Below are 27,098 nucleotides of genomic sequence, written 5' to 3'. Positions count from 1 at the left end.
AATAATATTGAGGAGAGCTTTACAGTATATGAAGAATAACTTCAAAGCTTTTTAAAATTTTTATCTGTGTTCATAGTGCTAAAAAAGAGCATTTTTACATGGTGACTTGAGGTTTTAGGAAACACGAACACAAATCCAGGCTAAAGTGTGGCGATGTGAGCACACGTGCAGTGATTGTGTGTGCGAGACAACACGCTTTTGATTCGCCACTTCTCTGTCACGTGACCCCACATCCGCTCCGTGACTGTTGCTGTTTGGCAGCTATGACAACGAACTTTGAAAGTTAGATGAATGGCCTCGGTGAAGAAGAAGTTTTCCTCCTCTATAGGGTATCAACATTGTCTGAAATGCACGGTGTACTTGGACATTCAGGCAGTAAGTGCGTCTTTATGCTGCTGCTTTGGTACGAAATTCAAAATGTGACCTGATGCCGTAGCTTATTAACGTTTGCTAGCTAGCGAGCTTACGTCCTCTTTCAGCAAACCTTCCGTTACGGTTCCGTAAATACACAGTTAGCTTACCAGCTAACCCTAACTGATACACCAGGGTTATCCTGACATGTCTCATTAACTTACTAATTCCTCCTTGTCGTTACCAGTAACGTTAATACTGATGCTGCCGTAATTATTCTAATTAAGTCACTGCAATTAGTGCAAACAGTTAGAGGTGATACGAAAGGCATGAACGTAGCATTGGTTCTTTTACGTATTAATATTTATGTCTGAGTCACTTCAGTATTAATCTGTTTATACATAAACCATTAATAGAAATATTGATGTCCACTAATGACCCCGAGGTTCTGCTGTAAAAGTTGATTGTAGTGGTTTGATGTCCATTAGGTGTTTTTAAGTAACTGAAAGTAATTCGTTTTTTCATAATTTATCTGTGTACGATAAGCGTCATTTCCTGTTTCAGTAAACTTTGGGTTGACCTTAAAGCCCACTTTATGCGTGAGGATGATTTCCGTCCCGTTTATTGCTTCAAGTTCATAAAAGTCAACACAACTGACTGTCACAAAAGTAGGTGTCAATATGAAATACTTACCATAGAATACGAAATTGGGAAAATGAAACGGAAGGTTTACAAGACAAGAGGCCGAGATGGAGGTTGCAGAGTTGAAGATGCTAAAAGATCTTCACGACGAGGGACAGCATTAGAAATGAGTACATCAGAGGGACAGCTAGTGTTGGACGATGTAGAGACAGAGTTAGAGAGTCAAGGCTGAGATGGTCTGGACATACAGTGGGGCAAAAAAGTATTTAGTCAGCCACCGATTGTGCAAGTTCCCCCACTTAAAATGATGACAGAGGTCAGTAATTTGCACCAGAGGTACACTTCAACTGTGAGAGACAGAATGTGAAAAAAAAATCCATGAATTCACATGGTAGGATTTGTAAAGAATTTATTCGTAAATTAGGGTGGAAAATAAGTATTTGGTCACCTCAAACAAGGAAAATCTCTGGCTCTCACAGACCTGTAACGTCTTCTGTACGAAGCTTTTCTGTCCCCCACTCGTTACCTGTATGAATGGCAGCTGTTTGAACTCATCATCTGTATAAAAGACACCTGTCCACAGCCTCAAACAGTCAGACTCCAAACTCCGCCATGGCCAAGACCAAAGAGCTTTCGAAGGACACCAGGAAAAGTATTGTAGACCTGCACCAGACTGGGAAGAGTGAATCTACAATAGGCAAGCAGCTTGGTGTGAAAAAATCAACTGTGGGAGCAATCATCAGAAAATGGAAGACATACAAGACCACTGATAATCTCCCTCGATCTGGGGCTCCACGCAAGATCTCATCCTGTGGGGTCAAAATGATCATGAGAACGGTGAGCAAAGATCCCAGAACCACACGGGGGGACCTGGTGAATGACCTGCAGAGAGCTGGGACCAAAGTAACAAAGGTCACCATCAGTAACACACTACAACGGCAGGGAATCAAATCCCGCAGTGCCAGACGTGTTCCGCTGCTGAAGCCAGTGCATGTCCAGGCCCGTCTGAAGTTTGCCAGAGAGCACATGGATGATACAGCAGAGGATTGGGAGAATGTCATGTGGTCAGATGAAACCAAAGTAGAACTTTTTGGTATAAACTCAACTCGTCGTGTTTGGAGGAAGAAGAATACTGAGTTGCATCCCAAGAACACCATACCTACTGTGAAGCATGGGGGTGGAAACATCATGCTATGGGGCTGTTTTTCTGCCAAGGGGACAGGACGACTGATCCGTGTTAAGGACAGAATGAATGGGGCCATGTATGGTGAGATTTTGAGCCAAAACCTCCTTCCATCAGTGAGAACTTTGAAGATGAAACGAGGCTGGGTCTTCCAACATGACAATGATCCAAAACACACCGCCCGGGCAACAAAGGAGTGGCTCCGTAAGAAGCATTTGAAAGTCCTGGAGTGGCCTAGCCAGTCTCCAGACCTCAACCCCATAGAAAATCTGTGGCGGGAGTTGAAAGTCCGTGTTGCTCGGCGACAGCCCCAAAACATCACTGCTCTCGAGAAGATCTGCATGGAGGAATGGGCCAAAATACCAGCTACTGTGTGTGCAAACCTGGTAAAGACCTATAGTAAACGTTTGACCTCTGTTATTGCCAACAAAGGCTATGTTACAAAGTATTGAGTTGTATTTTTGTTATTGACCAAATACTTATTTTCCACCCTGATTTACGAATAAATTCTTTACAAATCCTACCATGTGGATTCATGGATTTTTTTTTCACATTCTGTCTCTCACAGTTGAAGTGTACCTCTGGTGCAAATTACTGACCTCTGTCATCATTTTAGGTGGGGGAACTTGCACAATCGGTGGCTGACTAAATACTTTTTTGCCCCACTGTATGGAGTGGAGCAATAGTGGCTATAATGGACAAAGTATGTTGAATATGAAGCTGCCAGCCAGCAGGAAAAGGGGGGAAAGACCACAAAGAGGAGGAGAATTAAAGGAGGACATGCAGAGGGTTGGTGTAACAGAGAAGGATGCTGCAGATAGGGTGAGATGGAGGCAGATGATCTGTTGTGGCGACCCCGAAACGAAATAAGCTGTAGAAGAAGATAGGATAGGATATAGGCCGAACCTTGAACCTGCATAGTTTCTGTGTATCTATTAAGTTAGATATAGCAAAATTTGACACTAATGTTTTCCACATTGTTCCACAAAAACATTTTCTTTGACCTTAAATTACCAAGATTGTGTTACCCTAACAGCAGTAACAGTAGGAAGTCTTGATTGCACATGGATTGCGTATTTTAGTAATTGTTTATTAACTGCTGTTGTCTTTGGGATATTTGCAAGTGTGCTTCTCTTGATGAATGCACTCTTCCAAACACATTTGAAAACCATAATAAACGAACACAGTAGAATTTGTGCCCTGTTATACTGTTCATAACCAGGTCACATGCCCGGGAGTGCTACTGTCTAAGAAGTATGATATCTACCTCCGTGTCTGCATCATGGGCCAGTACAGGAAGACTGCCTGTGTGCCTCCGGACTTCCCTTTGCTTTTCCAGCACAAAATGGTTTTTGTCAAGGTGAGAATAAAGCAATTTATTATAGAAATAAAGGATGGCTCCTTGATTTGGGCACAAGATTTCCATCTGCCTGTGGGAGTTTTAGACTTGGCAATAAAAGTGTACATATGATCATTAAAGTAAAAGGAAATTCAGACAGACATAGATTTACCCTACATTAGTTATAGTGTACATTAACAAAAATATGAAAACATACAGTATTAAAGCCTTATCATACAGTTTTTGCTCTTAAGACTGTCAGAATCATCTTATCATTATAACTTTGCATTAAATCTTAATAAAGTTTGTGCTGAGCTAAATTTGCGTTTTTAATGCACAGCTTAACCTGTGATAATTAACACATGCGGGTGACATGGGCGGAGTACATAAGTTCTTATTGCTAAGTGGTTTTCACACATTAACTCCAAGGATGGAAGGCAGAACGGCATACAAAATTTGTCCTTGCTCACATGTAGCATACACCTGTTTACCTGCTCTTATCTTTGCTCTGCCACCACACAATGTGTTTTATTTTTTATTTTTTTTGTCAAGGTCAGGGTAAAGCTATTTGCTACAGAAATAAAGGATGCCTCCCTGTGTGAGACACAGGATTTCCATCTGTCTGTGGCTGTTTTGTTTAGACAGGATGCAGGAATTCTAGTGGCTTTATGTCTATATAAGCTTTACTTTTATCTACATTTGATTCATCTTAAGAGGTGTCCATAAGTGTTTTAGGTGCTTTTTTAAAAAAAAACTTTTTTCTTAATAAAAGTGTTACCTATATGTTTAAGCCTTTTGTTCTTTCTTATGTGGGCCAGCATTCATCCATAGTTAGCATTCAGGTGGTGAAGGATTATGAGCCCACTGTGCCTAATAACCAGCAACCCTCCAGTATGAACATTAGTGTCCTAACTCTTAGTGAGAGGGACCTTGTTTTCCTTGGGGAGACTGGTACGCTTAGATACTGGCCTGTCCGCCAGATCTTGTTATAAGTATTGATTTGCTTTGTCTGTACTCTTTGTGTTTTCCCAGATATTCCCCGGCGTTGTTGACCCTGCTGATGTAGCTGACCTCCTCGAAGGTAAACGGCCTACTGGGATTTGCTTCCTCATCTCTTAGTCCCGAATCCTATCCTATGAAAGCTTATTGGCTATTAGCTGAGATACCGATCATTAGCTCACAGTCTGTTTATACTTTCCTTCCTTCCTCTTAGCTGACACAACATCTTTTGAGCTGATTCAGTTGGTGCCTCCAGGTATGCTTTCTGATGATACCAAATGGGCCTCTTAAGTCCCCACTGTATCCAGTCATTACACTGCAAAACAGGATATTTAACTTGGACTGTGTGTGTGCATGATCCTGGGTTTTTTGTGTGTGTGTGTGTGTGTATATGGGTTATAGAAGGTGAGGTACTTGCCACAATGGAGGAAAGCAGCAGAGATTTCCTGTATCCAGGTCCCAGGTGGAGCTCAAGAGTCGCAGAGCGAGAAATACTGATGAAAAGATCATCCTCATTTCCTGTAAGCGTTTTCTGTTTATGCCAACATCCTAACATTTATCACAATTATGTGTTAGAAAGCTCTAAAGAGGCCATATAGGTGGTTTTTTGTTTTTTAAAGTTATACGTTGAGTGTGAGCATTAAGGCCCGTTTATAAGTGACTTACTGCTACTTATGCAAAAATCAAAACATAACTTTAAAAGTGTCTTTACAGCAATTTTATGATCGATCTCATATATAGTCAGTGAAAGAAAATAGTCAAAGGTTTTTTCTGTGTTGTACACTAACAAAAAAGATGTTTGAATTCTTTACATGCATGCATATTTTAATCCCTTATCATACACTTTGCCCTTTTTTGTTTTCTGTTTAATGATTAAAATCATCTTAACTTTTCATTAAGTCTTCAGGACATTGAATTAGCGCTAATATGAAGCCATTTTCGCACACGCTAGCACACAACAGGATGCATTCCACAGCAAACACAGTTAGGAATACTGTGCCTGCTGTAGGGGAAGGTGCAGGAAATGATGCCCTCCCGCTCACTGTAAATTTAACGGACAGTTATATGCCAGCAAATCAGAGATTCCTCAGAGTTTGGACCTGGAAACTGGCAGGTTCAGTGTCCGGTCTGACTACATCAGTCATTTGCATTCTGACATGCACCTTTGTCAGGTAATGTTTAGAAAAGTTCAGGGCTGCAGTGTATTTGTGAAAACTGCTTAATAAAAGTCAACAGCACGCCAAGTATGGACAATAAAGGTGCAAGGAAAGTAAATGCAAACACAAGAGAATCCAATTGGAGGCATCCCAAATAAATCAAAGATAAGAAATAAAGGTTGTTTAATATCCTGTCAGTGCATAAATGTACATGTCAGATAAACATAAGCCACGGACACTGGTAAGTTTCAAGTTATTTTACAGCAGGCTGGTAGTGAGCCTTTACTATTAAATACTCAAATGCCAATAAACGGGATAAATGTTCTCTTTAGGCATACAGCTTTATCTAACCTTGTTTTTCATCTTTGGTGAAGAAGCAGGAAGCAGAGTTTTTCTTCAAACAGAGTTTCACAACCCAAAAGTCTCCAAAAGAGCTTGTATGCTGTGCAAAATGTAAATAAAAACCAGGCTGCAATATTTTGGACGTGATTTAGACACAATTCTGTGGTGGAAATCGCTGTGTGGGCCTGAGAAAACTTTAAAAGAGCACAGTTTGTCACCATATCAACAAATGCAAATGCAAAAAATCCACCATGCAAAGAAAAAAACAGATGCAAACGAGATCCAGGAACGCTGCTGCTGCATCTGGGTTCGAGCTCGTTTAAGATGGACTGAGGTTAAATTTAAAAAGCATCTCACGGTCTGATGAATAAAAATGTAAAATTCCTTTTGCAAACGTGGACGCTGTGACCTCTGAGCTTGAAAAGAGAGGACGTCTTTTTTTTTTTTTTTTTGTGGACATGTGTGAAGTTTGTTACATAACATCCATTCTTAAATTTTCAAGTAGTAGTCAAAGTCAAGGACTTAAACTTTAGTCTCTCACTGAAGTTCGAAATGTTCCATTTGGCAGTTAAATGCACGAGTGTATATTTCATGCCTGTGAAGGGTCCTGATAGTAATTTCAAATAGCACAATACTGAATTAGTTAAAGGAAGGAGGATATTCCTGTCAACATAATCCACGTGTCACAAAGACCGCACGCCGCGTTCACCACGGGATCCAGTTTGAGTGGCACCAATATTGCTCGTGTCATTCATTGTTGCTCACTCTGAGTCTCCTCCTAATCTCAGTGGCTCTCGCGTCGGTGCACTTGACAGGCAGCTACACCACCAAGATAACCAGTTCAAAAGAACTGTCTTGTCTTAAACTGAAGTATTGTCTTCAGAAAATATGGCATTTTCCTCGTGCAGCTGTTGACTGTCTTTGCTATACAGACATGAAAAAGGAGCTGAGAACTTCCTGTCTTTTCAGTCATTTTTCATCTTTTTTCTTCTTTTTTTTTTTCTTTTTTTTTTGCTCCCCCCTCTTTCCTTTTTATATCATCCAAGTCTTCTCTATACCTCTTTCCTGCCATACTTCATCTCTCCATGTCTGCGGGTTGCTTTTCTATCCTCCCCTTGTCCTCCAAGGCACTAACTGGCAATATTTAAATGTCTTTAAACACCTCCCCCCCCTCACCATTGCTTTTATGTGTTTGTGTTTGAGGTCCTACATAGCAATTTAGACGTCTTTCTCCAAATGCCGTATTATTTAAACATCACTGGAGCCTTTCTCTTCTGTGAGATTTGTTTTTCTCAACCCAGGCGCAGATTGAAGATTTGCAGTTGTAAATTGGTGTTCCAGGCAGCTCTGTTATTTGTCTTTTTGTCTTCATCTCCCTGTAAAAACCCCTGTGTTTCGTCTATTGTCCCTCTCCCTCTAGGGAATCTCCCCTAAAGTAGTGTTTTCCACGACATCAGTCATAGAAGACAGTGATGGGAGAGACAACCGGACAGCCTCACCTGTAAGCGTCTTTTTATTTATTACATCTTTGAGGTGTTTGCAAACCCGCAGTCGCACACTGTGTGTCCAGTTTTAAATTAATTGTACTTTTGCTGCGTGCTCGGCATCGCCGTGCCAGCGTTGACCACAACTCGAACAGCGAACATTGATCTGTGGAGGGCTCTAATAGGAGGTATCGCTTGCCGCCACATACGACCGTTTCCACTATACATATCCAACTTCTATTGTTGCCATGGCTACTGCATTTATCCATCCATACTGGCAGTGTTTCAAGGGTATCTGTTCTCTGAATGTAATTACAGGGAGGCAGATTGGTGATGCTGATAATGAGGCTTGTCTCACATGTCCGAGTGCAGGGAGTTAGAACAGAATCAGCCGGTTAGGTTTGTTTTTGGGTTTTTTTTACTGTAATCATGCAGATGATGGGTCACCTATAAATCTTCTTTGTGGATTTTTAAGGTTTACTGTGCTTAGGTCGGTGCAATGACATTTTAAAATCTTTTTTCCCCTGTTAATCATCAAAAAAGGAAACTAGGAATGAAGTTTGCCACGGTTTTCTCATCTTAACTTTACAGCGGTTTGATTTCTTTGCATGTGGGGATTCGATGGGTTGTTACTGACATCTGAAGAGAATTTAATATCACTAGGACCTGGCGTCGTTGTTGATGTGTTCAGTTCTTATTTTGTTATGTAGGACAATATGTTATATATCGAATCATTCTAAAAACTAGTACTAGCCTTAAGCTGCAGCCACAGGTATAACAGCTGATTCGTGGTCCTGTATGATTCTGCGTACATGTGCAGAGTGTTTGCGCAGGTTATTTCAGGAGATGAACGCCGAGAGGGTGGAATAATGATGAAAAAGGTATTAGCAAAATATTTCACCAGCTTTCTAGTTACGAACATGTTATCCATCACACAGAGGCTCACATTCCTCCTCTTCCCCCCTTCCCCCCAAAAAAGAAGAAAGAAATGCTACGGTGAATTTCCCCGGTGCGGTAACCTAACCTATTTGTTTAAATGGGATGTCGGTGACAGTGAAGCAGATTGTCAGCGTGTTCCTCCTGGCCCCTCGGGGTGGATGTCTGGATCAGAGCACCACTGTGGCTGTCAGACAGTAGAATTTCTCCATTTTCTCTCCTAATGACTCTTCAGCATCTAGGCAGCTCCCTGACTACCTGCCCACCCAGCTGACAAATCATGTCTTGTTCTAACAGAGATCTGGAAAAATTGTGACTTTCAAAAAAATCTCTAAAAGTGTTCTGATGAATACGCTTTTTGTGTGTTTTCTCATGCTGTGTCCTGAATCCTCTTTAAACCCTTTTATCTGACTTACAGATGTTATGCTAATGTCAGTTTGTGACTTTGGGTCACACCAGAAAATAATTTAGCCACTTCTGCAGTTTGTGTGAGTGAAATGTTGTTAAATTTGGTACACACATGAAAGTGAGGATGAATAGCTTTTGCAGATATGTCCTATAACGTTCCAACTAGCACCATCACACCGTCACACTATAGTTGGTGAAACTCCCCCAAAAACCCAACTTTTTGTTTAGTTCACTTAATGTTGACATGAATTGTGCTTTTATTTAGCGCAGCATGCTGAAATGACGATCATCTCAGCTTGATGAGTGCATTGATAATTAGCTCGATGTGCCACTGTGCAGCTTTACAAAGCCTCTTGCATGTTTTCTGTGGACTGTATCCCGAGCTTTGTTGAACTGTGTCTTTATCACACAAACCCAGATAAGACTTCTCCACTCAGCCGGCCACAGGAAAAAAAATGATTCGCTCTCGGTGACCATCCACCAGTGAAGACGAAGAAGAAAAGAGGAGCCAAAGAAAGTCAGAGATGGTGGGGGATTAGAGGACGAGGGCATACTTGTCTTAATTCTGTTAAATCCGATCATTCTCAAATGGCACCAGCCACAATGAGAATTTATTCATCATTCGGTTTCTCTTAAAAATAGTTTTAATGTTGTGTGATTTCCCTAATTAGCATTTAGATTATCTTTGTTTTACAGCCAGGTAGTGCCTCTTTATCATATTAGACTGGAGATGGCCATCAAATGCAATTAACATTTTATCTTAACTTATTTATCCCCGGCTGGCATTACCTGCAGGAAGTGGGATATTGCATGGGAGAATGATGTTAGTGGCCATTAGAGTTATTGAAGTAATTCTGCAGAGGTTGTCTCCATGGCAGTGCTGACTGCGAGAGCTGTTGTTGTAACACTTAAGCTGAATGATTTAGCTAATGGTTTAATGGTTTTGTCCAGGGAGAGCAAGTCTGTGTCAAGAGTGAGAGCAGCTGCCTTAATGGCTAAAATGGCCGATGCGTCTGCGAAGGAACAAACTGTGCGGTTTGCAGAGAAACCGCTCAAATCCTGTGTGTCTCCTTAAAATTCAAATGTGAAGCTAGTTCAAAATGTTACAGCAGCATAACATTTTTTTTCCTCTCTCATGTTCTGTCACTTCACCCCAGTTTGGCTGTGTTTCTCCAGCGAGGCCATCCTTAACCCTTTCCAGACGGAGTTCAGCAAAAAAGCCTACCAGCGGGCATTTTTCCAAAGCAGATGGTGGGAAGTGTGTCTCTTTGAAAAGTGGGAAGGACAAGCTGAGTGTTGATGCTAAAATTACAAACTCTGCACCGTCATCAACATCCAGGCAATCCCCGCCAGGCCGCAGTCCTCCAAAAAACAAGAAGGGAAAAAAATGCGCCCTATCCGGAGTTTCTGCCGAGCGCGGCTACCAGCAGCCCACCGTTTCCTCAAGGACGCGAGCCCTGTCTCCTTACACCCACCGGAGGATGTGCCAGCTGTCCGAGGATGCCAGGCAGAGGCTCAGCCACCTCCAGCTGGGGCCTCACTACTTTAGGAAAGAAACCGAGAGCCCGACGCCCTTCTTGGTTTGTAGCATTAAGGGAAGAATAAAAAACAACAACTTAGCATAATGGTTCATTTAATGCCAAAAATACACATGTTCAGTGCAGAGGGGTTATAAGATTAATGGATTCCTCTGCTGATGTAGTTCAAACCTCAGTGGGAGCGCCCCAAAATTTTGCTTAATCTAGTGAGCGGATTAAGTGGAGGGCATATTAAGAGAGCATCTTAATCTTTTTACCTGAGCCGTTAATGGATTTTGACGTCACGTACATGTTTCACTGTGTATGCGTGTAATATGGCCTATTATCCTCACCGAGGGGCTCGAGCACACTTTTAATAGCGCGCGTCCTGCATTTAGGTCGGGACGCTTTTATTTGTTAACACTTTAATTATTGCCGTATCGCTGCTGTTGGAGGTTTTCGCTTGAAAGGGAGTGATTTTTGTGATCGCGCAGCCTTAGGGGAGTGCGTGCGATCGATGGACAAGAACAACACAGCCTTTAGTCCTCCGCCCCTCCCCTCTGTTATTTCTGCTTCTTCATTTACATCAAATCTAATCCCGAGATATGAATATCAGACTCCACTCGCACGCTGTCATTAAAGAAATTATTAGGTGCTGCGTTTGTTTTTGTCACACACATGAATGGAATTAACTAGAATACAATGGGCGTTTTATTAAGGACAGGAGCGTGCTTTTGCGCCTCTGAATTTCCTGGGGGAATCTCCTTTCGACAATTAACTCTGTTAATTGAGAGTCAAGCTGCAATTAACAAATAGATACCTAATGAAGTAGCCCCATTAGCCCCATGGTGAATGCATTATCAGTGCACATTTCAGAGCCTCAGCTCCTGGGTTGTGTGCAAAGGGAAGCTCAGCCCTACAAAGAATCAGATGTGTTTTTCTGCGTAGGTTTTTCTTTTGGATTTTTAGTCGGAGAATGACTAGGAGATAACAGTGGGAAGAAACAAGTGATTGTGGTTAATGTACACTGATGTTTATTTCATTTATCCGCTGTGACAGGAGAGACGCGTCTGGATTTGTTGTGCAAAGTGTTGCGGTTAAGGTTTTAAAAAGGGGTAAAAACTCCCCAAAGTCCTCATTGTTCACTGGCGTTGTTTTACTGCACATGCAAAGTAAGTTAATTACGTTGTATAAAAGGAAATGAGCTTTTATTGTTGTTTGGTGCCAGGTTTCTCGCTGCAGCGACGTCTCTGAGATGGGAACGTTTTCCTCCTGTGCACTAAATACTAGCGTTCATCGGCGCTCCGTGAGCTTCTCGGCTGACCCCACAGGTAAACCTTCTAAACACATAAACTCAGTCCATGTATTGTAACACATTCATAGCTATCACATAGTGTATTTGCTGCAGGGTTTGTTTGTTTTCAAGCGTTTTTGGACAAAGCCCTGAGTGTGCTGAGTGCTTTGTCCAAATGCAGCCATCTGGATTTGGTCTCATAAAAAAATGTGTTTACTTTCTTTTTTGGTCTGATGCCTTTAATAACATCCGAACGATAACATCGTGTAACAGTCTTGCAGATTGATTTCTGCTTTGGTTTGTTGAGCTCGTTAGGGGATATCAGTAAGTATGACGATCACTGATCAAATGCTCCCAGAATTCTTATTTCCTTCAGTCCTTTCAAATGAAAGCTACTACAAGTAGACACAGATGTAAATGCTCATCAGGCCCAACATTAAATCCTGCTGCCCAAACAGCTTTTACCTGTCGGGTTATGAACACAGCACCTCTTGAAGTGTCCCAGTGGGGTTAGGGTTGTTATTCAGGTCTGCATATTATGACCGGGCCTGTGCCACTGCATCCCGTGGGAGTGATTGGTATTTCTGGAGTTTCGATGCCATCACTCTGAGTCACATTCCTCTTGCTCTTCCTGGCCAGCTTTTGTGTAATGGTGGGGCCATAAACAGTGTAAGTAATGGATGTAGCTTCTGATCCTGAAAAATGAAGCCATCATCATGGTTCCACCCATCTTTTCCCATCTTTTTCATAAATAAGTGGGATCCAAAATCCTGCCGAGGATGGCCGTTGCCACCTGGACTCCAGTTATTTTGTCCGTGTTACAGTAGCACCCATATGAATGCTCGGACTCAACGTTTCCCAACATTGCATATGAGCAAAGCTATTCTCTTCAGCTTCAGTGGTTTGATTTGATTGGCTCGTGTGTGCATATGCCTGTTTGTACAGCTGTTCTGTGCTGGAAAAGTTTCATTTATACTTGTTTGTGTTGAAGAAATAAGCGGTGCTTCTTATTTAAAGGAAATACTGTAGGCTTACTCCGAATTGTATATTTTCCTAAAAACTTGCCTTTTCCTTTCAGATTCTTCTCTGCTTGGGAGTTACAGGCCAAGAACAGCGAGAGTAAGTCCAATTATAATATCAGTAACTGTAAAATACAATGAGTCAGGAATACTTCTGGTGCTACAGGACATCAGCACAACACTGTTCTGTAGTCTTCTCATTCTGCAGGTTAGGTTTGGCGGTCCATGCAGCTCTGATTTTAGTCATTTTATGAGTATCAGCGACAGATAAACACATTTTATTTATATTTTATTTATATTTAATATTCATTGTTTATACATATAAATTAGCCCTGTTGTTCATACTTTTGACACTGTGGTCAATTTCAAATCTAAACAATCATCATAGAAATTATATCGATGAAGTTGTCAGCCTGTAAAGTGGTCTGATTTTTAGATTTGAATAAAAAATGATCAATAAATAATGTAGATTTAATTCCTGAGATGTGCGGTTTGAATTCCTTGGTTGGGAAATGTTTCAGAACACGCGATTAAGGTTTGGTCACCAATAGCTTCTAAAAATGGCCTGTATTTGTATAGCGCCTTACTAGTCCTTAAGGACTCCAAAGTGCTTTACACTACATTCAGTCATCCACACACATTGGTGATGGCAGCTACATTGTAGCCACAGCTGCCTGGGGCGCACTGACAGAGGCGAGGCTGCCGGACACTGGAGCCGGGGCTCGAACCGGGCAACCTTCCGATTACAAGACGAACTGCCAACTCTTGAGCCACGATCGCCCTCTAAACCCTTTTGCCCTCTGAAATCTTCTAGGTGGAATCGGGATTTGTGAGGGAGGACTCTCCTCCAAAGACTCCATCCCGACATGAACCCCAAATTAAAGGCCTGCTTAGAAGTTCTGCCTCAGCTCCCTCCAACCTGACTGTACAAAACTCCAGAAATCCTTTGAGTCGCAGCAGCCATTCCCTCAGAGAAAGGTAATCCTCTTTTCTTAAAAATATTTAAAATGATTGGATGTGTCAAAATTAAAACCATTTATTCCTCATTTTAAAAGAATCTAATGGCCAGAGAACAACAAAATCTGATTTAATTTCTCGTCATTATTCTCTGGACAAACTGAAGGCAGGTGTCATGTCTTCATTCATTACCAAAAAGTCAAATAAAAGCTGTCAGAAACTATTTGAATGGCATATCTGAGAAATGAGTAGGGGTTCATTCACGCTAAAGCTGACTGTATATAAGTGTAGTCTACTTTGAAGCACACAGACAGGTTAGAAAGCTTCCAGCATCACCAACCTCTGCAGTTTTTTGTTGATTCACATGCTGATGACAGAAAAAAGCAAATACGCAGTTAATGCGGTGCATGTTTGTAACCCGGCGAAGCATGAAATCTTAAGGTGTTTATCAGGTTTATCGCCTCTGTCAGTGCGCCCCAGGGTGGCTGTGGCTACAATGTAGCTTGCCATCACCAGTGTGTGAATGTGTGTGTGAATGGGTGGATGACTGGATATGTAAAGCGCTTTGGGGTCCTTAGGGACTAGTAAAAGCGCTATATAAATACAGGCCATTTACCATTTAGGAAAACACTGTGAGGATCACCTCTGAGCCCCAGAGTTAAGTTTTTCTGGCCACAAAAAACAAATCTGATTGTGTTCATACTCGAGGTACACACAGGAGTGAACATAATCCTCCTTTTTTTGTGATGTTTGCCATGAATTTATCCTGATCCATCTGTGTAAATCATTTGTTTGCTCAAAAGATCTTAAAAGCAAAACATGCACCTGTAGGAGTCTCATTACAGTGTACAGCAAATATATGGAAATCCCGTGAGATGTTAGTCATACGCTGCTGCTGCTGGTGCTGGTCTGTGGGGTGTGAGTGTCTGTGTGTTTGTACACGCACATCCAATCTTTAATTTTGATCACACTCGACAGGCAGGATGAATTCCCCTCCACCTTTTAAATTACAGAAGCTGATGTCTTGTCATGTTTGTTCATTACTGAGAGAGGAGGCAGAGAGAAGGGAAAACAAAGAGGAAAATGGTATTGATTTGTGTTTCAGCTCGAGACTGATGCATTTGACCCGATGCACACTTTAATACATTCAGAGAGACCTTGTCATCGATCACAGCAGCTGCGAGTTGACAACGCCGATGGGACCGATGCTCCGTTTTGTTTGTTTGTTTGTTTCTGCTTCCCTTTTCCGTCCGCTCAGTCCATAAGTAAACAGTGGAATCAATGGACAATCTTAAACTGCAAAGTAAATTGCAGGAAATGAATGATACTTTTCCCTCAATTGGAAACGCGACAGGATTTGCTGGGTGGGAGATTAGAGTGGGCCTTTGTAGATTCCCCGCGACAGGGAGAGGGGCACGTCTTACCACGAATCTTTGATCTATAAAGAAAATGACAGATGCCAGTGGCAGCGTTTGCCCCCTAAGCCCCGGAGTCTCAGTCTATTCATGTCTCTGGATGATTTGTCCTTGATGACTTTTTGAAGCAGGTAGTGTGTTTATCTGATTACAGATGAAAAGCTTCCTTTCCGACACGAGCCGGGCCGAGACACCAGTCAGTCTGTCAGTCATCACCCCTCCGCCACCGACAAATGAACGTGGATGAGAGGCGATGCCGGAATTTATTTTTGTTAGTGGGATCTCCAGTTTCGTAACTGTCCGCGGTCAACACGCAGACACATTTACACTGGGCCGATGGAGTCCGTTTATGCCGCCAGTTTAACGCGTAGCTGGTCGAGGCCCCACAAAAATGTAAATGCGGAGGAATGAAAGTCAAAATGAGGGTTTAGGTGGAGTTTTAAATGTTGTTTATGAAGGTTATGCACTACCAGGGTGTTGGCCCTGTCAGCCACTCGTCTTACCTTGGGTTACAGCACAGACTAGTGGACAAAAGAAGGTCTTGTAAGGAGAACAGTGTTTTTGTTCATGTATTTATTAATGAAGAGTCTGTGTTGATCACACACACACAATGTTAATTAAGGATTTATTAGAATAAAATTTTTATCTTGGGGACCCTTAAAACAAAGTCTATATCTATGCTTAGCTCTGAGGAATAAACTTTGAGGGTTGAAGACAAAGATCAAATTAAGACGAAGCTGTTGCAGCAATTTTTCTGTCTGTTTTTTGTTCAGTAAGGCCTGATGATAACCTGACACAACGACCAAGATACCTGTTAGTGAAAGTTTTCCATCTGCCTCTTTGTGTTCCAGACTCAGAGCCAGTCAGACCAGTCCTCCACACTGGGAGCAAATCCATAGCCGAGTCCAGAGGATTCTTCAGACTCACAAAACAAACCTGGACCAAAGAGCAAGCTTTGACCTTTAACCCTCTGATCTGACTTAGAAGAGACCAAATTATGGAAGTTGCCGTACTCAGAGTTTTAATTATTAGAGCAGTAACTGATAATGCACATATCACAGTCATATTTAAAAACAGAGGTTCTGCAGGCTACCAGTTTTGTACATACAGACACTAACACGTTAGCCTGTCACAGATATGCACATGTATCTTAATTAAGCTCTATTTCTTGTTCATTTAAATTGCAAACCTTCCCAGCACGTGCTGATTTGCTTTTGTTGGTGCAGAGGTTACGTTCAAAAGCATCGAGGCACCACTTCACTCCCACCTCTCAGCTGGGTTCTTTTTTTTTTTTTTTTTTTTTTTAAAGAAAAAACCTGATGCTGTAACCAAAGTGAGACATCGCCTAATTTCGCTAAAGCTGTGTGTGAAATTGGCTCAGGTATAAAGAAGCTACAGTTTATGTGCGTGTGCGCGCGTAGGAAGTAACATAGTGGATGTAAGCTGCAGCTGTTAAGGGCTCATCTCTTGTAACACAAAGAAGAGACAAGACGGTAGCCAAGAGCCACTGTTGGGATCCAAGAGCTACAAGAGACTGCAGAGATTTGAGAGGGAGAGTGAGGAGGAACAAAGGTAATCCTGAATGAAAGCACAGCAGACACAGAGCTTTAGCTTTAATGAAAAAAATTAAGGCATTCGCTTTCACAGCCTTACACCGAAACATCTGAAGTGTGTGTAATGTTTCTGTGCTACTGACACACAGGTCGTGTGACACAGAGGTATTTTATTCTGCTGTCAGAGTGGAGGCTCGTTTCACCTTGAATTGGAACTACAGCAGATAACGACGCAGTTTTGGTTCTTCGGCAGCTGTTTTTGTGAGTGGTTGTTGTTAACATAATGCAACATACAGCTGCACGACTTTACAGAGACTTGTAAGTGGAGGGATTTAACCATGCTAAGGTAACTTCAGGGTTAACCCTGATTTTTCAGTATTACAGGAGCAATAAGTTTAACACCAAAATTTCAGCAAAGAACATTTTGACAACCCCAAAGTTTTTGTTTCAGATCACGAGCTCTTAGAAAATTAATGAATTGCACCATGATTTTTAAATTTTTTTTAATTGTTCATGCTGTGTATTTTAGTGGGACTGATTGCTGTGCAGCAAAGCATTTACACTTGAATTGATAAAACTAAAAGTTCAGATGTAAATATGAGCATGTACACCATATTTAATGAGGACTATACAAGGATGTTTTAAAATATTGTTCTTACTGAATCAACTTGTCTGGGACTGTGTGTTTTATACAGCCAGCCTCTTGATGTACACACATGTAAACAGTCTATCCGAAGTGTCATGAATGAGTGTTTAATTTCCAAAACATTAAAAATGCTTCAAAAAGCCATTTTGTATTGATGAGCTTCATTTCTAAATGAGAGAAACGCCCCTCAGAGTCACTGTTCATCACATCAAGTCTTCAGATTTACTTCTTATGGAATTTCTTCTTCTTCCTGTTCTTCTTGCCAGCTTCCTGTGCTGCTTTCTCTGCCATAACATGCTGGTACCTCTTTTTGTTTTTCCTGGGAAGAGAAGGAAAGTGTGTATTTAATGTTTGTCTTTTTGTATCCAGTAACTGTGGCTTGTAAATTAGTTTATTTCTCTGCCGTAGCAAAGGTAAAGATCACTAAATGTACGAGTCAGATAATTCTACGCCTCAGAAATGAAGAACTGGAACAGACACGTGTTGTAAATGTCTGTAATTATTTGTGACGGACAGAAATATTTAGTCCTGTGTTTCATGCTTATCTTGGTAAGCGTGAATAAGAAGTCACCTCGTTCAAAAAAAGCATTTCACCTGTGAGGTTCTAACAGCTAATGGAAGCGCTACGAATTTAACTGGTAGTGTGGTTCCCCTAAGGTGGACACTGCCCCACCCTGACATCATGTGTCATTCAGGTAGGTCAAGGTGTGAGTGGGAGTTAAATTGCCTGGGAAGGGATCTCAATACTGCGTTACACGTAGCTTAGGCCTCCACATTAGTTCAGCGATGGCTGTTCCAGGCGGATGTAAATGACCTTTGCTCCTCAACAATTCACATGCAAAAATTCACATGCTGTCTCATCATGTGACTAACGACTCCGATGACGACGGGGTGGGTTAACGACTCAGGACTATCTGGAACATGACAACCTCACTAAAAGTGAAATATTTCATCACCTGTCAGAAGCGAAGAGCCTTTTGGATGACGTGAAACATCTAGAAACTTAAAAAGAAGTCTAGTTGCCGTTAAGCTCAAGTGGTTAAAACTACCGTGATGTGAATGCAGACCCACACGGACAAACCCATTTAAATTTTACTTTTCCAACTACACCTGAGGATGCACAAACTAAATGTCTACAATAATTTGTCGGCTGACATAGTGGTGGCATTGTGGTTCCTTTTATGCTCTTAACCATATATAATTTAAAGTGACTGAAAAATATATAATTTCTGTTAATTTTTGAGTGAGTATTTCCAAGTCTACATGCCCAGTGGAGGTAGAGGGTGGAAGGGGAGATGTCTCATAATAAAACCACACCCACTGCAGGTGCCCACTTACTGTCTGAACTCTGCGTCAGCGAGCAGCTCCTCCACAATGGTTCTCTTCCTCTCCTTCTTAGGGATACGGGAATGATAGAAGTCAGCAGCGTTGTCCACCACTGTACCAACCTGCAACACACACAGGAAAACATCACACTCAGCACACGCACTGATATTGATAGTGTAGTCCCTGAGTGCTCTGGACTATAAAAACAAAGTTAACCAACTTTTACAAAATCAATATTGATAACCACGAGTGTAAAGAACTAAGAAGCAGGAGGACAGTTCCACCGACCTGAAAGTATTTGGGAAAGCCATCTCTGTCGTTCTTCTTGTAGAACCTCTTAGGATCCAAGGATGCTCTCATCTTCAGCACTTGGAGGTCTCCTTTCAGCTCCTGAGTGATCTCCGGGGCCTTCATGTTAAACCAACCATCCCCTGTTGACTTCTCCCTCTCTGCCTGGGGAAAGAAAAGTGATGCAGACTGCTAAGAAACAACGTTTGTGATGACTACCGTTTACTCTTTTAGGTATGTGTCACAGGTGACTGCACAAATGCAGAGAATAAAACTAGAATCGACCAATCAAAGCAATTTTTTTTCAAACTTACTCTGCGTTTCAGCTTTAGGGCATGTTTGGATTCACTGTATGGCGGCACAGCATCCTTCTTTTCAAAGTCTGGTCCAATCACACTCTTCTTCATCACCTGTGGACATCAACACAAACCACAACTCTCAAAAACAACTGAACTGTCAGAACACTCCACTGCTCCAAGATAAAAAGGTCAAAGTCAGTGAGAACTGTAGAGAAACCTTTAATAGCGCCACCTCATCGCCCTTGCATAGCTTTGGAGTTCATTATTCATTCTACACCACAGATCACCTTCAAGAAGAGGGGGGAAAGAAAGAAATCAATCGCTTATTTACCTCATCTTGGATCTTCTTTTCCTTTAGTTTTTGCAGTGAACTGGAGACAGGCTTTGATTTGCTGCCATCAAAACTGATGTATAAACCCCCGAGCTCCTTCACTTTGAGGCCGGGGTCAATACGGCTGGACAACTCTTTCCTGAAATTAATAGGCACAGGAAAAAAAATTCCTCAGGAGGAGCAGTCGTGTCTCATTTCTCACCTCTGCACAGGTATAATAAAATCTAACGATGTGTCTGAACACCTGGCTCCACCGTCTGCATGCTAACCTCACAAAAAGATTAAACCCAAAATGAGCTGATGCAAACATATTCAGCTGTGCTGCAGATACACTGCTGTCCTCAAATAATAAAACACCTAAAAATGCCGCCCCGTCGTACAATACATGATTGTTTATAATAAATGTTATATATTTACAGTCCCACATACACAGTGCATGCTGCCAGATAGCATATAACACCAAATGTGTCTCAATGCGCAGCTGCAAATAGTCCCTAACATTATTGTACCTAAAAGTTTTTAAACACCACAGAGCTCTGAGCTCTGGCTCCTTTCGATGTGGAGCAGCAGCTGCTCTACTCTGAGCCCCTCCCGGATGGCCGAACTTCTCACCCTATCTCTAAGGGAGAGGCCAGCCACCCTTCGGAGGAAGCTCATTTCTGCCGCTTGTATCCGCGATCTCGTTCTTTCGGTCACTACCCACAGCTCGTGGCCATAGGTGAGGGTAGGGACGTAGATCGACCGGTAAATTGAGAGCTTCGCTTTTACACTCAGCTCCCTCTTCACCACGACGGACCGGTGCAGCGTCCGCATTACTGCAGCTGCAGCCCCAATCCGTCTGTCGATCTCCGGCTCCCTTCTCCCATCACTCGCGAACAAGACCCCGAGATACTTGAACTCCTCCACTTGTGGCAGGAACTCATCCCCGACCCGGAGTGGGCACTCCACCCTTTTCCGGCTGAGAACCATGGCCTCAGATTTGGAGGTGCTGATCCTCATTCCCGCTGCTTCACACTCGGCTGCGAACCGTTCCAGTGCGAGCTGGAGGCCCTCACCCGATGAAGCCAACAGAACCACATCATCTGCAAAAATCAGAGATGAGATTCTGAGGCCACCAAAGCGAAAGCCCTCCGCCACTTGGCTGCGCCTAGAAATCCTGTCCATAAAAATTATGAACAGAACCGGAGACAAAGGGCAGCCCTGGCGAAGCCCATCACCCACCGGGAACGAGTCCGACTTATTGCCGGCAATGCGAACCAAGCTCTTGCAACGGTTGTATAGGGATCGAATGGCCCGTAGCAATGGGCCAGACACCCCATATTCCCGCAACACCTCCCACAGGACACCCCGAGGGACACGGTCGAATGCCTTCTCCAAGTCCACAAAACACATGTAGACTGGTTGGGCAAACTCCCATGCACCCTCAAGTATCCTGGAGAGGATAAAGAGCTGGTCCAGTGTTCCGCGACCAGGACGAAAACCGCATTGTTCCTCCTGTATCCGAGGTTCGACTAACGGACGAACTCTCCTTTCCAGCACCCTGGCATAGACTTTCCCAGGGAGGCTGAGGAGTGTGATCCCCCTGTAGTTGGAACACACCCTCCGGTCCCCTTTCTTAAAGATGGGGACCACCACCCCGGTCTGCCAGTCCACAGGTACTGCCCCTGATCTCCACGCAACATTGCAGAGGCGTGTCAACCAGGACAGCCCTACAACTTTCAAACCATTTAATGAAATAAAGTGTACCTACACATCTAAATTTTTTTAATCTGATAATCATCTACATCGGGGTGTCCAACTCCAGGCCTTAGGGCTGGTATCCTGCAGGCATTAGATGCGTCCTTAATCCAACACAGCTGATTTAAATGGCTAAATGACCTCCTCAACATGTCTTGAAGTTCTCCAGAGGCCTGGTAATGAACTAATCATTTGATTCAGGTGTGTTGACCCAGGGTGAGATCTAAAACCTGCAGGACACCGGCCCTGAGGCCTGGAGTTGGAAACCCCTGAGCTAAATAGTTACCAAAATATTCTAATGTATTTGGTATTTTGATTATTATCAAACTATGAAATGACCCCTCTTGCTCTGTAGATGGAGGTATTGCTTTCCTTGAATAGACCACTCCCATCTGGATAAAAATGTTTCATTACAGGATAAAGATGAGCACTACAAAACCATTTGCCTTGATTCAAGTGACCATTGCGCCCAAACCACAGATTCCAAAGGTTCAGGTTTTTCCCTTTAATCTAATTCCTCTAATGTACTTACACATGAGAGTTTCTGCTCGAGAACAGGACTTTAGCATCGTTGTCATCATCCTCGTCCTCGTCGCCAGCCTCATCCACAAACTCCTCGTCTTGCTCCTCCTCCTCAGTTCCTTTCTGCGTGCTTGCCTCTTCATCCCATCGCTCCTCTTTGTAGTACAGCTCATCTGCGTCTTCTCCCGGCCGCTTGTCAATCATAAACAGTCCCTCAATTGATGCAGCTCCAGCTTCTGACTTTCTGCAAATTCCCCCTCTCCTCTCCTTCCCCATGTATCCCGAATCCTCCTCTTCAGAAACTTCCCTCTCCTCCTCATCCTCCTCCTCCTCATCACTGCTGTCCAGCAGACTGACTGCTGTCCTCTTCTCCACGATGACGTCTTTGGGTTCAGAGTCAGAACCTGCTGTAACCTTGTGCTGCTGATATGATGTTACCTGAATGGACTCAACCACCTGCTGAGATGTGCTGACTTCCATTTCCTCCCCCACACTAGGCCGGTTTTCTACGATGACATCATCATCCACAGACTCATCTGGCAGAGGTGGGAGGAGGTCCACAGCTTTCTGCGTCTCCTTGGCCTCCTCTGTGGTTTCCAAGGCCCTCTCACATGTTGTTTCTGTAACTGATTGGCAAGGCTCTAACCGCTCTGGTGATGGGACTGTTTCCTGCATCACTTCCATCTCTAAAGTGTCCTCGTCTTTATTTCCAGCAGACGGCTCCTCCTGCTGGTTTTTGCTGACCACTGCAGGCTCGCTCACAGGTTCTGAGGGAGATGCATGGGAATCTTCTTTAGAGGCGAAATCCGTTTCCTTTTTTCTACCCGCTTTCGTGGACGACAGTTCGGTACTATTCACACCCTCGTGATCTTCTACCGTTTGGCTCTCATCTTCCTCCACCACCGTTTCATCTGCATCCTCAGCAATCAGTGTGCTTTCTAATTTAGAATCGTTTAATGTGCTGCCCTCCTCGGCAGATTCTGATACATTTTCTACAACGATGCTGCAGTCCTTGGCTGAGCGCCTGGAGGCCGGAGCACCCCGGCTGCTGTTCCCCGAGCCTGTGCGGCTGCTGCAGGGGGTCCCTCTGGCTCGCGTGGAGCTGGGGGTCCCCACTTGGGAATGCACATCCATAGCGTCTGAGTCTGAATCCATGGCTCTGAGAGTTGTCGACCTGGTCCTCCCACTTCTGCGACTGGTCAAACTGTAAGTAGGCCCGGACTCAAATCCTTCAGAGTCACAAGACGGAGGTTCACTAAGCTCTGCAGGGGCTGCAGCCTTTCCTCTCACTGCCCTGGTCTGTCGACGTGTTGGAGCCGGAGACTGAGAGCTTCCTGACGGTTCGTCTAGATGCATAGGAATGGGACTAGTTTTTCTTCTGGATCTCGTAGCTCTGCGAGTAGTGGACTTGGACACATCAGCTCCTGACACACTGGAAATGCAGCTGTCAGCGTCGGAGAGCTCAGACTCCCCAGTTTGGGGTTTGGCAGACGATCTGGTACGAGCTTTTCTCTGACTTCTGGTGGCTCTCTGGGAATCGGACACCACGGAGCTGCAGGACCCGGTGTCCAGCTCCAGGACAGCTTTTACATCTTCCACCTTGACACAAGCAGCGTCTGAGCTTTCAGCCTTCTTTCTCGCACTCCTTAGACCACGTTTTGATGCAGACACTGCAGATGAGCACGACTCCACCTCAGATATCTCCTCCTCTTCCTTGTTAACTTTGCGGGTCTGTCTCCTCCCCCTGGTACGCGTCACTGGCAATTCAATGTCGGACACCACTGAGCAGCAGGACTCCGCCTCTGACACATCCGCCTCATGGATGGAGCCCACCGGGGTGGAGGGCTGCTCTGGACTGTGAAGCCTTGAAGCTCTGCTGCATCTCTTTTTTGTGGTGGTCGAGGGAGAATCTGAATTTTGTGCAGCACTTTGCTCAAGCTGACTGCAGGACTCCAGAACGCCATCGTGGGTAGGACTTTCTGCTTGCTTAGTAGTCCTCCTGGTTCTCCGAGCAGTGGAAGGAGTGGCCTGTGTGAAAGAAGCAAGGCACAGTTAGTGGTAAGGCTAGTTTACAGCAACATGGCTGAGACGATAAGCAGAAGATAAGTCTGGTGACATTTTACTGTCAAGAACTCAGACAGAGAGCTTGATATCCTGCAACAAATGCACTAGTTTCCAATACTAATGTGTCACAAAAAATCCTGTCTAATGAACGGCATGTACAATTTACACCTGGAGAGGCTTTTAATGGCTTCCCTCTACATCTGATCGCTTGGTCTGTAACAGGCCAGTACGTAGCCTGAGATCCTCAGACAGAAACCTTTCATCTGTTTCCGAGGCATGGCTGAAAATGCCTCACAGTCAAAGCCCTGAAGCTTTGGAACGAGCTGCCCAAAAAAATCCAAGTATGCAGAGTCCATAACCTTCTTTAAATCCACTCCAAACACTTTATGCTAGATTAAAATCGTAGCTTTGGTACTTCTTGTTCAGGTGTTTCATGCATTTCCTTTTTCCAAACATAACGCTTCTCTTTTCACCCAGAAAGTCCTGGTCAGCAGGGAGCACTTCAACAGGAAATCGAACCTCATTCAGGCTTCTAGCTTGTTCATCTGATCTTTAGCGGACTGCAGGTGGGGGAAGAGCTGTCCTTTTTACAGAGCCGTGGTTTTCACCTTGCAGCCTTGCCCCCCCCCACACAGAGGCTTTTAATTGCTCAGTTGCCAATACAAGTTCCTTTCTGCCCTCACGGACTGCAAGCCCTGCTCTTACAGCAATCTCTGTTGATCAATCACTCCCGAGCAGCGCAGCAGTGAATCGTCTCCTTATGCTTGCCTTCCTGATCAGAATTATCATCCTTTAACTTTTATTTTTAGTCTGACATTTTTGTTTTCAATTTGAGTTTCAGTTTCCAGACTAATTTTATGAATGATATTTTCAGATTGTCATCCTCCTCCTTTTGTCTGCTTCCTTCAACACATGTGTCACTAGGTCTATAACACTACACTATTGGGCCAAATATGTGTTTTAGGTTATTTAATAATAAAGGATGCTTTACTCATAAATATACACTGATTAGTGAGTTATTAATTTTTTTAAAGAAATTGATGAGTTTCCATAAACTTAGAATTAATCAATCAAAAATATGCATAACGAGGTGCTGGTTAGTGAAAGCCGCCATGTTTGACTGAGCTGTACAGTGACATCACCCTTCAGGCGTCTAACACACGAAAACATGTATAAAAATGTTGCGTTACTCCTAATGTTGTTACAATTACTTATTGTCAGTAGATTAGACACGTGACCCTGGTGTTTTAAGACAATAACAGCTAAATTATGCAAGTTAATGTTGGGCTCCAGTGTCACGTTTCCCTCTGACAAACAGTTTGTTACAGTCTCACACTGTGTGACAGTTTATTCGCTAAGTGTCCAAGTCCAACGGAGTTAGGTCCACTCTAACGAAAGTTTCATAGTCCTACAGCCTCCTCTACATAAAACAGACACGGACACCAGCCGAGGTAAACAGCAGACTGACAGCCTACACGCCAGAGCTGTTTGTCCTACAGCGGCCACCGTAGACGGGATTATTGCACACTTAAACTGGGAGGGATAAATAAAAACGTAATTCGGCTGATCGAACGCCTCGGTCTACTGACATCTAGTGGTGAAACCGTGCACACTAAACCTTTAAAAATTTCACAGCAAAATAGTAAAAACAATACAAACACACTTGCAATAAACATATACAACCATGGCTAAAACTGAATTTTTTAAAATTCGTTTTAGTTTTTAGCCTAACAGTTAACTAAAAAGGTTTTTACACCTACTTTTTAAATTCTCTACAATAAACTTGGCCCAATGTATTTGTGCATTAACTCATCTCCACCATTATGTGGCGTTAGAAATCCTAATAGCTATATTAAGCTAACAGCTAATAAATAAACAGTTAATAGCTTCTCATTACCACCTTTTTCTTGAGGTTCGCGTAGTTTTGTTATACAGAAATATAACTGGAGTCGAATATATTAATGTGGGCCTTCTCGTGATCTACTTTTAGCACTTTATGTGGAAATCTGTTGATTTTTAGGTCATATTTACACAATAACATGAGATGTTTACTCAAGCAGCACTTTATGTGAGTTAGACAGAAAACACGAGTAGGAGAAGAAACTAAAACTAAGAGATGCTGTTACTTAGTCCGCATGTTTCTGTTTTCTGCGCGGATCCCTCACAACATGAACACAAGCTGGTACAGGGTGAAGTCCACGTGAAGCTGGGGCAGATCCACACATCAGCTCTCACACACGTGCCAGGCGTATAACTCACTACCTGGACCTCCAGGTGACACCTGAACATCTGCAGCTTCCAATAATCTCCCTCTGTGACACGTACCTGGACCTCAGAGCGCTGCTCCGGGTCTGTTTTAGCTGGGGAGCTCACACGCACTCCTCTCCTGGTGGCCACCATCTTGCTCTCTCACAACTCTACTCACTTCCGGCATGAAGGCTAGACCCGACTAGTCAAATGAACGGAAATGAGACACAGGCCTAACAGCAGATCACAGAGCAGCCGACTAACTCTCGAGTTGTAGTTTATTTATTATAATTATTATAACTATTGTAATTGTTGTATTGGAAGAATTACTCAGTGAGAGTTAACTAGGGTGACCAAGAGGACACTTGGCCCAGTCATGAAGAACTTTAATAATACAGTTTGCTTAAAGAAAACTTCAACATATTTAAACGATGCCTTCTCTGTGAGGTTAATGAATGGTGGAATAAAAAATGTCATGTAGGCTTTTACAAGTCAACAAATGCAAAAATAGAGGACGGTTGGTCACACTAAGTTAACATACAATCCCTAATTTTAATATATCCTTTGATAAACTGCTAAGAATCACTAATTGGGCCCATCTGTGTCAGTTTTAAGCAACTATTAACGTTTCCAGTTGGGTTTAGACCGCAAAGAGACGGTTAATTATTAGATATAAAAGCCTAATGCTCAAAATCAGGAGCAAAACAACCTAAATTGCATGCTCTGTTTTGATAAAGGAGCACAAAATGACAAAATAACCAAAATTGTGTCATAAAGCATAAAAAAATTGGGGTGGGGGATACTATCTACTACTATGTTCTTTATTAAAACAACACAAGCTTGCATATTAAGCCAGGGGTGTCAAAAATAAAGCCCGGAGGTCAAAATCGGCCCGACAAAGACTCAAATCCAGCCAGCTGGACAAATTCTTAATAATTCTTATAAATAAATAACATATTGCTTCATATTTTCTGTGAATTAGTGAAACTTTGTTTTATACTTACAGCAGTCAGGCAAATAAGCTGCCAAAGTTTTTCTGCAA

At 43.0% G+C, this 27,098-nt stretch overlaps 2 protein-coding genes across 4 annotated transcripts; one reads left to right on the top strand and one right to left on the bottom strand.

Annotated features, from left to right (window-relative positions):
* Positions 1-42: 42 nt before the first annotated feature.
* On the top strand, positions 43-17,386 carry spata6 (spermatogenesis associated 6). Of its 3 annotated transcripts, XR_014917812.1 has the most exons (12): positions 43-375; positions 3,399-3,536; positions 4,548-4,596; positions 4,729-4,770; positions 4,917-5,035; positions 7,434-7,514; positions 9,999-10,421; positions 11,587-11,689; positions 12,731-12,771; positions 13,486-13,649; positions 15,895-16,615; positions 16,746-17,386. XR_014917812.1 is itself a non-coding variant. In XM_085447248.1 (11 exons), exons 1-11 carry the CDS (start codon positions 292-294, stop codon positions 16,007-16,009), a joined length of 1,359 nt encoding a protein of 452 aa, XP_085303374.1. In that variant the 5' UTR covers positions 43-291; the 3' UTR covers positions 16,010-17,386. The 3 variants fall into 3 exon arrangements, 2 of the variants coding, with proteins under 2 accessions (XP_085303374.1, XP_085303375.1); XM_085447248.1 differs by having other exon boundaries at positions 15,895-17,386; XM_085447249.1 differs by lacking the exon at positions 7,434-7,514 and having other exon boundaries at positions 15,895-17,386.
* On the bottom strand, positions 16,323-26,238 carry dnttip2 (deoxynucleotidyltransferase, terminal, interacting protein 2). Its single transcript, XM_085447238.1, has 7 exons — positions 26,135-26,238; positions 21,756-23,773; positions 19,487-19,625; positions 19,171-19,266; positions 18,857-19,021; positions 18,581-18,690; positions 16,323-17,561 (listed from the first exon to the last, which is right to left on the bottom strand). The coding sequence occupies exons 1-7, from the start codon at positions 26,207-26,209 to the stop codon at positions 17,465-17,467; spliced, it is 2,700 nt and encodes an 899-aa protein (XP_085303364.1). The 5' UTR covers positions 26,210-26,238; the 3' UTR covers positions 16,323-17,464.
* Positions 26,239-27,098: the final 860 nt, after the last annotated feature.

Source organism: Copadichromis virginalis, linkage group LG23 (genome assembly GCF_057382275.1).
Source record: "Copadichromis virginalis isolate Kocher_CV1m ecotype Utaka linkage group LG23, C_Virginalis_male_GT1.1, whole genome shotgun sequence".
NCBI lineage: Eukaryota > Metazoa > Chordata > Actinopteri > Cichliformes > Cichlidae > Copadichromis > Copadichromis virginalis.
This window is presented reverse-complemented; position numbering and strand designations above follow the sequence as displayed.